At 44.7% G+C, this 12,397-nt stretch overlaps 1 protein-coding gene across 1 annotated transcript; it reads left to right on the top strand.

The window, feature by feature from the left end:
* Positions 1 to 453: 453 nt before the first annotated feature.
* Positions 454 to 3,309, top strand: LOC101393653 (52 kDa repressor of the inhibitor of the protein kinase). Its single transcript, XM_087438987.1, is given in 3 exon segments — positions 454 to 697; positions 793 to 2,234; positions 2,237 to 3,309. Coding segments are annotated over 3 exon segments (2,286 nt in total). The 5' UTR covers positions 454 to 485; the 3' UTR covers positions 2,869 to 3,309.
* Positions 3,310 to 12,397: the final 9,088 nt, after the last annotated feature.

The raw sequence follows: 12,397 nt of genomic DNA on the forward strand, positions 1-12,397 counted from the left end.
ATGTAAGAGGTCATTCCCCAGACCACAACTCCTCCAGCTTAAAACCAAAAGATGCTGCCTGGAGCCCATAAAGCAGCATCCTATGAGTGAGGTGAAAGGTAACAGTGGCTAAGAAAAGATCTTTTAAGTCAGTAGAAATAAGGAAATGGATGTCTGTGTCTTACCTGCCCATGCCCAATATCTGCTCACCCTCTACAGAAAGCTTTATGGTCAAAAATGGCTAACTGGACTGATGGGTCTTTCTTTCCCTCTGCCTTCTGCACTCCCTCCCCTCAATTCAAAGTGGCCTCTCTCTTCTCTAAACCCCTATGGTTCTTTATTTGACTATCTCACAATATTGAACTATAGTCGTTGTGCACAAATTCTTGTTTGTCAGAAAAATGGCGGCCGGCCGGCCTGGCTCCCCTCCCCGGCCCCGACGGGCGGGCGGGCTGCCCTGAGGAGGCGGGGAGGGGAAGGCTGGGCCGGCCGGCGGGCGGGCGACGATGCCGAACTTCTGCGCTGCCCCCAACTGCACGCGGAAGAGCACGCAGTCGGACCTGGCCTTCTTCAGGTTCCCGCGGGACCCGGCCAGATGCCAGAAGTGGGTGGAGAATTGTAGGAGAGCAGACTTAGAAGATAAAACACCTGATCAACTAAATAAACATTATCGATTATGTGCCAAACACTTTGAGACCTCTATGATCTGTAGAACTATGCATTTTGCAGAGGCATCAGAAAACTAAAGAATGATTGGGTTATTTTATTTCTCAAAATTAATTGAAGCAGATACTTGTGAAGTCATTGGGAGAGTCCTTATAGGACAGTTCTTCGAGATAATGCAATACCAACAATATTTGATCTTACCAGTCATTTGAACAATCCACATAGTAGACACAGAAAACGAATAAAAGAATTGAGTGAAGATGAAATCAGGACACTGAAACAGAAAAAAATTGATGAAACTTCTGAACAGGAGCAGAAACATAAAGAAATAAACAACAGCAATGCTCAGAACCCCAGTGCAGAAGAAGGAGGTGAAGAACAGGATGAAGACATTTTACCTTTAACCCTTGAAGAGAAGGAAAATAAAGAATACCTAAAATCCTTATTTGAAATTTTGATTCTTATGGGAAAACAAAACATACCTCTGGATGGACATGAAGCTGATGAAATCCCAGAAGGTCTCTTTACTCCCGATAACTTTCAAGCACTGCTGGAGTGCCGGATAAATTCTGGTGAAGAAGTTCTGAGAAAGCGCTTTGAGACAACAGCAGTTAACACATTGTTCTGTTCAAAAACACAGCAGAAACAGATGCTGGAGATCTGTGAGAGCTGCATTCGGGAAGAAACCCTCAGGGAAGTGAGAGACTCTCACTTCTTTTCCATTATCACTGACGATGTAGTGGACATAGCAGGGGAAGAGCACCTGCCTGTGTTGGTGAGGTTTGTCGACGAATCTCATAACCTGAGAGAGGAATTTGTGGGCTTCCTGCCCTATGAAGCTGATGCAGAAATTTTGGCTGTGAAATTTCACACTACGATAACTGAGAAGTGGGGATTAAACATGGAGTATTGCCGTGGTCAGGCTTATATTGTGTCCAGTGTGGTTTCTTCCAAAATGAAAGTTGTTGCTTCTAGACTTTTAGAGAAATATCCCCAAGCTGTCTACACACTCTGCTCTTCCTGTGCCTTAAATATGTGGTTGGCAAAATCCGTGCCTGTTATGGGAGTATCTGTTGCATTAGGAACAATTGAGGAAGTTTGTTCTTTTTTCCATCGATCACCACAACTGCTTTTAGAGCTTGACAATGTAATTTCTGTCCTCTTTCAGAACAATGAAGAACGGGGTAAAGAACTGAAGGAGATTTGCCATTCTCATTGGACAGGCAGGCACGATGCTTTTGAAATTTTAGTGGACCTCCTCCAGGCACTTGTTTTGTGTTTAGACGGTATAAATAGTGACACAAGTATTAGATGGAATAACTGTATAGCTGGCCGAGCGTTTGTCCTCTGTAGTGCAGTAACAGATTTTGATTTCATAGTTACCATTGTTGTTCTTAAAAATGTTCTATCTTTTACAAGAGCCTTTGGGAAAAATCTCCAGGGGCAAACCTCTGATGTCTTCTTTGCAGCCAGTAGCTTGACTGCAGTGCTGCATTCACTCAATGAAGTGATGGAAAATATTGAAGTTTATCATGAATTTTGGTTTGAGGAAGCCACAAATTTGGCAACCAAACTTGATATTCAGATGAAACTCCTGGGAAATTCCGCAGAGCACAGCAAGGTAACCTGGAATCTCCACTAACCTCTGAGGGTTACTATAAAGAAACTCTAAGTGTTCCAACAGTGGAACACATTATTCAGGAACTGAAAGATATATTCTCAGAACAGCACCTCAAAGCTCTTAAATGCTTATCTCTGGTACCCTCTGTCATGGGACAGCTCAAATTCAATACGTCAGAGGAGCACCATGCTGACATGTATAGAAGTGACTTACCCAATCCTGACACGCTCTCAGCCGAGCTGCACTGTTGGAGAATCAAGTGGAAACATAGAGGGAAAGATATAGAGCTTCCATCCACCATTTATGAAGCCCTCCATCTGCCAGACATCAAGTTTTTTCCTAATGTTTATGCACTGCTGAAGGTGCTATGTATTCTTCCTGTGATGAAGGTTGAGAACGAACGCTATGAAAATGGGCGAAAACGTCTCAAAGCATACCTGAGGAACACTTTGACAGACCAAAGGTCAAGTAACTTGGCTTTGCTTAACATAAATTTTGATATAAAACATGATCTGGATTTAATGGTGGACACATATATCAAACTCTATACAGCTAAGTCAGAGCTTCCTACAGATAATTCAGAAACCATTGAGAATACCTAAGAGACTTTTAAAATAGGCTTTGTCTTATATTTGACATTTGAAAACATCTTACAGAAAAGCTGTAAGGTGTACGTAGGCCACTTAATCACTGAATATCTTGACCAGTAGGCCTCCCATTGAGTACATTAGCCATTGATAATCTGCCTGTTTAAATGGTCCCTGTTTCAACTCTCATGCTTTGGAGACCTAACTGTTCTTCTAGAAGATAGCATTGAAAAGTGCCATGTTACACTTCTGCGTGATTTCTGCTGATGGCACTTTGGAATTGTTTTAGTTAAGTTATTTTAGACATAACATTTATCACTGGACCCAATTGTCAGGTATTATCAGTTCTTCAAAGAAATAAATTTTGAGGAGGTGTGGGAGGAAGGAATACATTTTACAAAATATTACAATGAAGCTTACAATTGACCTTTGAATAGTAGGAGTTTTAAGTATGTTGTTAAAAATCTATAATGGACAGTTAAGGGAATCACCAGACAGTGAGAGAAACATGTGAGCTCACCAAACAAGGATTTCAGTATAGATTTTGTCAACATCAAATGAACTTAAAGGAACAAGTGACAGTTAAAGGTTGAATGGAAGAGCCTGCCATTGTTGTTCCACATCTGGTTGTTGCTGTTTACATTTCCTTGTTGAGCCCACATCTTCATAAGCTTTCTAGCAGGTATATGTTGGACACTTCTATTTCATGGTCAAGACAGGATCAGAAGCCATGGATACTGACAACTGATTTGTCTGTTTTCTTCTGTCTCTTTCCATGACTATATCTACTGCCTCATCTTGATTTATAAGCAAAACCTGGAAAACCTACAAAAATAAGCATTTTGTGGTTTATCTGGGAATAATACAGAAAATATTGCTGTTATTTTTGGTGAAGAAAATCAATTTTGTATAGTTTATTTCAACTTAAATAAAATGTGAATTTTGTTTAAAAAAAAAAAAAAAAAAAAAAAAAAAAAAGAAAAATGGCCTCCAGGAATGCCTACGTCCTCATCCGTGGAGAGACTTTGAAGATATGTTAAGGACTCTGAGATGGGGAGATTCGCCTGAATTATCTGGGTGAGCCTAATCTAATCACATGAGTCCTTAAAAAAAAAAACAAAAACAGAATGTTTCCTGGCTGTAATCAGTAAGAGGGAGATGTGATGACAGAAGAAGGGTCAGAGAAATGCAACCTTGCTAGCTTTAAAGACTGAGGAAGGGAGCCATAAGCCAAGGAATTTAGGCAGCTTCTAGAAGCCAGAAAAGACAAGGAAGTGGGCTCTTTTCTAAACTTTCCAAAAAGGAATGCAGCCCTGCCCATACCTTGATTTTAGCCCAGCCAAACTTCTGACCTCCAGAACTGTAAGACAATAGGGAAACTAATACACTCTCCCCCCACTGGACTGTAAGTGCTCTGAGAACAGATGTCTTCTCTTTCCTCATAATAGTTCCACCTGTTACCACATGGTAAGCAATCAATACATATATGTTCGAAGAATGAATGAGTGAAGAAATGAAGTATATACGTACACAGAGCTAACTACCAAGGGATGACACTGGACAGCAGGAGAGGCCACAACCTCAAGGTCACAGTTGGAGAAAACAGTCCCTCGAACCCTTAGTGGGGAGGGAAAAGCTGCTGCCAGTGACCACTTCTTGCTGAGTGGTCTGACCTTTCACCATGTAGGGGAATGACATACACACAGGGAAAAAATTCCAGAGAAAGATAAGTCCGTATGTAATTGAGCACCAAATTGAAGAAAAGCACTGTGGAAAGGTAGGATGATTCTGGAGAGGGTTGTGTGATGAAGGGGGACTTGGTCTGGATGTTGAAGGACGGCCAGAATTGGGCTAAGTGGAGAAGGAGGTAGGGCTGACTGTGAGGAGAGAGCTTTGCCAGAGTAGAATTATGACCAAGAAGAGTTACCTAGTGGAAACAGCTGCCATCTACTGAGTTCTTCTCAGATGCCAGCACCTTCCATGCATCAGCTAGCGTAACCCTCCCAATAACCCTCTAAAGTGGCATAAAGGACGTCTCAAGCCTTTTTGACTTGCGTGTCTTTAGCTGCCCAGCGTCTGTTCCGCTTTCTTAGGTGAGGGGAAATTCTCTCTCTACAAGCTTCGGGGCCCGTTTCTCTCACTGCTGACCAGAGGCTGCAAAGCCTACACCTTTGCTTTCTCCTTCCCCCCGCAACCTGGATGTGGGCAAGTGACCTGGTTTGGTCATCAGATTTTAATCAGGAACAAGTGGCAGAAAGAAAGGGGACAGGGAGAATTTGCTCCAGCAGCAGCGCTGGTAGCAACATCTGGATGCCAGAGGAAGCAGGTCAGGCGGCTCCTCCCTTGTTTCCAGCACATTTTCTGAGCCTGGTTTGATCCAGCCTTCTCAGCAACTCTTTGAGCTACTCAACTCCCATCAGAAAAGTTCTTCTGTACCTAAATCAGTCAGAATAAATCCCTGTTATTTACAACCAAGAACCCTAGCTGATACGGTAGATTAAAATTCTTGTATTACAGGTTAGGAATTTAAGGCTCAGTGAGGTGAAGTGACTTGCTCAAGGGCACACAGCTATACCTGTCTGATTATAAAGCTTGTGTTCTTAACAAGACTAATCATTAAATGTTCAAAATGAGATTTAGATTATAAAAGTCTTCTTCTTTTGTGGATACTTCAAAGACAGTACTTTTTTGGGGGGGGTAAGAGATAATTCAGATAAAACAATTAGATTGCTGGAGATAGTATATATCGGGTACAACCTTTGTAGAAGGCAAACTGGGAATATGTATCAAGCCCCTGAAACGTTCAAGTCCTTTGAGTAAATGATTCCATTTCTGGGCCTCTAGTCCAAGGCAGTGTTTCTTAATCTTTCTTTTTATCATTGCAAATTTATTAAAGAGCATTTTTAGACACCTTTTTCCTTGTCTCCGCTGCCATTTTTTACCACAAATATACTGTATATTTGTTTATGTACTGCATTTATACCTGTGCTTTATACACAAAAAGAGTAAGATTTATTTCACCCCCAAGAATCAATTTTAGCTGTGTTAGGGGCGACTATCACTCCCACTGAGAATTCATGTTCTAAGGAAAAAGATTCATGTACAAAGATGTTCAACAACATTAATTAAATAGTTAATCATTGGAAACGCACAGCAAAGAGGACTAATATATCTGCCAATTTGAGTAATAGCCATTTTAAATGATTTTAACAAATAAAAACCCATCATTTAGAATTTTAAAAATGGTTAATAAACAATTCAAGTCAAATTTGAGATCTAAATTAAGAACACAGACAATTCATCATGTACTATTAACAAAAACACACCACTGATCAAACAGAATTTTCCCAGAAGAAAAGTCATTGCCTAAAACACATATCACTAAATTGCAAAAAATAAAAACAGACTATTTGTGTTTAACTCAAGAAATTTTAAAAAGGGCAATAAAGTTTACAAAGTTTGTAATAAATTTTAAAATGCTTATATATTAATAGAAAATTTTAAAAATCAGGATTAAATTATATTTATTATATGAATAAAACTATAAAACAAACAAAAGTATCCATGGATTAAAATATGAACAAGATACAATATTATCATAGTAGTGGGGGCTTTCAATGGTTTGATTATGTAGAATTTTTTCCTCCTTGTTCTTTTTCATATATTCTAACTTTTTATACTGAGCCTGTATTGCTTTTCAATAGAAAAACAGTTTATGTCTTCAAGGCGGGCTAATTCCCTGACTGGAGTCTGGCTGGGTGGTGGAGGTCTGCAGGTCGCCAGAGGAACAGGCCTCTGTTCCACACTCTCTCCACTGCCTCGCTCCCTCCCCTGCTTAAGATACCCATCCCCACTTCCACATGCCAAATGCACCACAGAACCAGTGAGGGGAGATGCAGGAGCCACAACAACAGAATTATCTGTGGTTGAAGCAAGTCTGCTGGCAGTTCAGGAACTTCCTTACACTTCACATGAGGGGCTCGGGTGCTCAGGAACCCAGGACAACTCTGTTGGGACTGGCCTCAAGCTTTCGGCTCAGTTTTTTCTGGACCATCTAGAGGGAGGCCTTTGGTCCATCGCTGCCTGCAAGATAATGGGTGTGACCGCTCTTCTCCCCCTTGTGCTGAGGTGACCTCATACAGCCACACCAGCAGCACTCCCCACAAGCAGACACCACCATGGCAGGACAGTCGCCTCTAATGACAAGCATCACGCTCGCTCTGGAGCCTGGGTCCTGTCAGCTCTGAAAGGCCAATGCTTTGAAATGTCATTTAGCATCCCTGGGGCATGAAGTCATTTCAGACCAAGAGTCAGATGCGCCCAGCACCACACTCAGAGGCCAGAGGAGCCCCGGCCCTTTGCCTGGGCATGTGGCCTGCAGACAGGTAAAGCCTGGACTGTCACTGGAATGGGTGCATTGCCTGTTTTTGGAAGGAAACACCTGCTATGGACTGAATTGTGTCCCTTCAAGGTGCATACGTTGAAGCCCTAACTCCCAATGTGTCAGTACTTGGAGATGGGCCTTTAGGAGGTAATTAAGGCTAAATGAGGTCATACGAGTGGGGCCCTAATCCAATAGGATTGGTAGCCTTATAAGAAGAGGAAGATCTCTCTCTCTCTCTCTCTTCATCTATCTCTCTCTTTCTCTCTCCTCCCTCGCTATGTCCTCTCTGAGGACATGTTTAAGCCACGTCTTAAACAATGGGGAAGGGCCGGCCAAGCTGGCAAGGAGCAGGTGGAGGGCTCTCCAGGCTTCGGGAAGACCAGAAGCAAAGGCACGGATCCATGAAATTTCAGGGGCTCTATATTAATATCTATTGCTGCCTAACAAATTACCCACAAATTCAGTGGCTTAAAACCACACACGTTTATTATCTCACAGTGTCTGTGGGCAGCATTCTGGGCACGGCTTAGCAGGGTCCTCTCCATCAGGGTCTCTCACAGTGGCAATCAAGGTACTGGCCAGGGCTGGGGGCTCATCTGATGGATCCATTTTCGAGCTCACGTGGTTGTTGGCAGATTTCTGTTCTTCGAGAATTGTTGGACCGAGGGCCTTCGTTCCTAGCCAGCTGTTGGCCAGGGGCTGCCCTCAGTTCCTTGCCAAGTGGTTCTCTCCCACATGGCCCCTGGCCTCATCAAAGCGGGCAAGCCAGGAAGACAACAGAGAGTCTACTAGTGGGACAGAAGTGACATCCCATCACCTTTATCATACTGTATCGGCTAGAAGCAAGTTGCTAGGCCAGCCCACACTCAAGCGGGGGAGGTTCTACAGGAACATGATCACCAGGAGGGGATCACTGGGGGCCCTCTGAAAGTCTGCCTCCTACAGTCCACTGGGGAATTGCAGGTAGTCTTGTACCATGGGGGTGGTGCAGCAACACCAGGCTGGAGGCAGGTAGGTACAGACCACGAGGAGCTTCATAAACCATGCCCAAGAACTAGGGCATCGTCTTCTAAGAGATGGGATTCCTTCTTTTCTTTTAACACACCTTTTGGTTTGGTTTTGTTTCTCAAAATCACTTCAGCTTCTTTCCTTCCCTGAAATCCCGCCTTACATGTACACACCCTACACCATCAGTTCCCCGTCTCCTTCTCATGTTTCCATCCTCCAGCAGGTACTGCATATCTGTCATTTAGACACACCTAAGTAAGGCTTGAACACATGCAACTGAAACCGATTAAACTCTCTTGACTCCAAACGAGTGACGCCCCCAAATCCATCACCTAGACTTTGGCAGAAAGTTGTTTTTGGCTGTCTGAAAAACCAGAACAAATGGGGAGAGGGGGAGGAGGTTAGGCAAGGACTGGGACGCCTCCTTGGGATCCCAGCCCTTCCAACCGGTCCCTGAGTTGTTCCTAATAGTGGTTCTGCCACCAGGCTTGTCGTTCCAAAACCATCACTGGCTCCACTGTTCAGAGAGAGGCCCCAGAAAAGCCAAACTGCCCAAACCACAACAACTTCCCTGGAAATGGCCTAATGTGATGATCCCTCATTGCTGGAAGTGTCACTGGGTTGTGGTTGTCACCATGAGGACTGTTCTTTCTTTTCATCTAGGTTGAAAATGTCCACAGTTCTGGCTTCTAGAGATTTTCACTAGTTTCTTTACCTTGATCACTTTTCCTGCACATGTAAGAGTGTGTTCTTGCCAAAGCCTATTTCTCTGTGCTTAATAAAGCATTTTATGGGCTACTCTTTTGGAGGAAAGCCCCCGTCCTCCATCCTTTGATCTGCAGACTCTGCGTGTACAGAACTAGTGTTGGGTAAGCATTACCCTTCCAAATATCACTGGCCACGTCCAAAACAGAACCTCCAAGTTCCATTTGGAAGCCCTGGGGACTCCTTGCCTATGATCCTTAGATCCCTTTGGCCTCGATCCTTGCCCCACCCTTTATTAATCTCCCAGGAAAAGGAATAACAGCTGTGATAATTCATGGATTTTGATCATTTCCACCAAGTACTTCTCGTGATCACACTCACCAGTTACTGCACATCCATTTGGAGGACAGCCACCTTTTAAAAACGGATCGTGACAACATTCCAAATGCAACAGCTTTGATCTCTCGGCCAGAGGACATCTGCTTGTCTGGTAGGACATTTTTACCTTCTAGGTTCAGGCCAAAATTGTCCCCCTGCTCCCCGAGCAGTCTCCCTGCTGGGGCATCGCTCTTGCTGCTTTGTTTCCTTGGCTTCGTGTTATCACCTTCTCCTTCCAACACTTCTGCCTCATCCCTCCGTGTAATATTTTACCTCGGACGAATAGAAATTCTGCAGCTGACAGGCGATTGTGTTGTCTTTGAAGTGTGCTGGCTCTAGGCTGGTCTCTGGATGGAGAAACAACTTACTGGAATTACTTAGAAGTCTCCTTTCTGCTTTTGTTTCCTTCTCTGTGTTTATTCATAGAGGAGAATGTCAGTGATCAGGAGGGAAAGTGCCAGACAGTCGATTCTCTCTGTGAATCAGCTGAGGATGCATTTTCCCGCTTCCTCTCATCCCACAGAAAGGGACAATATTGAACCAAGTCCCTCCTTCCCTAACTACCTCCACTTTCCAACCTCTTCCCCTCTTCCTGCCAATCCCCAGCATCACTCCGACCTTGGTACTGAAGTTTAAATCAGGTCTTATCCACCTAGCAAGAAAAGGCTGACCAGAATCTCCCCCCAGAGAAACACTTCCCGTGGGTTTCACGGGGCCCCTGCTCCCTTTACAAAATACAGTCAGGCATGGGCCTTCGTGGGGTACAAGGAGATTTGTTTAACTGCTTCAAAATTATTATTTGCATGCAGAAGAACGTGGAACAAAAGCCCCTGTGTGTGTAAAAATGCCACAGGATTAAGCCTTTGTTTGAGTCCCTTCTAAGAAGAAGTGTGATCATACAAATCGCAAGGACACCTGAGAGCTAAGTGAGCTATCAGATGACCTAGGAGACTTGGCCGGGAAACCCCGCCTGGCACACAGCCTCCGTTCGCACAGTGCTCTGCTCAGTCATGCTTCGACACCGGCCCTCGTTTCTCTACAAGCTGTGCCTTTGTCTCCAATAAGGGGGTCTGCCACCAGGCCTGCTGGAGGGGCCAGCAAAGATAAGCAAGGGAGTGGGACAATTCGAGGATGGAGTCAGCAGGTGCACAGTGCCTGGCACTTACAAGGACCCAGAAAATGTTACCACTTGGGCTACCAAGACCACGACCCACCAGTGACCAAGCCAGGACAAGTAAACTGGAGTTGAGGTTGCTCCCAAGACTCCTGCAAGTCTTAATTCAAAGAAGAAGAAACTGACAGCAAACCCTGCTGCCATCGTGTCCCCACCACCGCTGAGAAAGCAGCGTAGCATCCCAAACAGCGGCGAGTCATACAATCTGAGTGAGAAAGGAAACCTGAGCGTCGGTGTTGTGCTACCCTCTCCTGGAAATGAGGCTTGGGGAGCTTAAGGAGAACGCCCAAGGTCACACAGCAGTCTGTTTCAAACGGGTTAAAAGTCTAAATTTTAGTGTGTGACTTTCATTCACTCAGATGCAAGCTGTAGCAATGGCATCCTTGGAAGTTTTCCTAATAAAAATGAGGTCGTAATTGTGAAGTCCCCCACCAAACAGCATTCACAGATGCCACACACACAGGCTCTGTCCAAAGAACAGTGCAGCAGAGTTACCATCTGCCTGCTGGCTAGCACTGGGTTTCCCACAGAGACCCAAAATCCCGCATCTACAGCTGAACTTGGTAGCAACCCCCCAACCCCACCATCTCCACTGAAGTCCACCACTGTGATCCAGGGACCTTTGTCTGCTTCCTGGGGTCAGCCTCAACTCCGGCCCGGGTTTTTCCCCGAGACAGCCTTCCCACCACTCTCCCTGCCTCATCTGCTGCCCCTTTCAATCTGATCTTCACGCCGAAGCAAACAGTCAGCTGTCAAAATGCAAACTGAATCCTGCTTTTCCTCTTCTCCACATCCCCGATGCTTCCCTAGGTCTAAGCAGGAGAACGTCCAGGCCGTACAGCGTCACACGCCCAGCCTTTTGTATCTGGCGTCTGCCTTTATTTTCAGCCTCGTTGCTCTCATCTCCTACACATCCTCTGCCCTGCTGTGCAGAAATACTCACATGTTCCTCAACTCCTCTGGGCTTTGGCCTCTGTTATTCCCTCTTTCTACAAGGCTACACCTGACTTTTATCTCCTGAGCATATGTCTACTCATCCTTTAAGGCTGAGCTCGGATGCCACCCGCTCCAGGAGGTCCTCCAGTACCGCTATAACTCTGGTAGCAACTTGTGCACACCTTGAACATGTTGCTGAATTAATGCTGACATTTCAGTGTTTTCACTAAGCTATAAACTCCTGAAGAGCAAGGACAGGCCTCTGTCCATCTTTGTATCCTAGCACATAGCACAGGAGCTATGCAAGAGATGCTGGTTTATTAGAAGACATTCTAATTTATTGAACATACCATATGCCTGGCACTAGGGCCACAGAAATGAACAAAGCAGAAAAAAAATCCCTGCCCTTCTGAAGTTTATATTGTAGTCTAGCGGGAGGATCGGACAAAACCAAATGCATAACTACTACTGTCAGCTAGCGACGCGTACTAAGGGGAAAATAAAGCAGAGTGAGGAGACGATGAGCGACGGGGGCATTATTTTAGATGGCGGGGTCAGAGACAATAACTCTGAGAGGTGACGTTTGGTCCTGGACCAGGATGAAACAGGCAGTGACATTAAAGAGGAGAAGAAGAGGGAAGAGTGAGTACCCAGGCCCTGGGCTGGAAGCGTGTTTGGCATGTTTGAGGAATAGCAAGGAGGCCTAGTGAGGTTGGCATGCAGTGAAGGAGGGAGAGGAGAAAGAGTCGAGGTTGAAGACGTGGCCAGACCACATCCGTCCTCGTGGACACACACACACACATCTGACAGAAGGATTTCTTTAGAAAAGAAATAATACAGACAAAATTCCAGAGGTGGTTACATACAAGGAGTGAAGGGAGGGAGGCAGGGAGGAGAATATAGGGTGCTGGGGGTCACTTTCAATATTCTGGTTCTGGGCTCATGGGCGCCTTTGTGGT

Source organism: Ceratotherium simum, chromosome 14 (genome assembly GCF_057802395.1).
Source record: "Ceratotherium simum simum isolate JZ-2026a chromosome 14, ASM5780239v1, whole genome shotgun sequence".
NCBI lineage: Eukaryota > Metazoa > Chordata > Mammalia > Perissodactyla > Rhinocerotidae > Ceratotherium > Ceratotherium simum.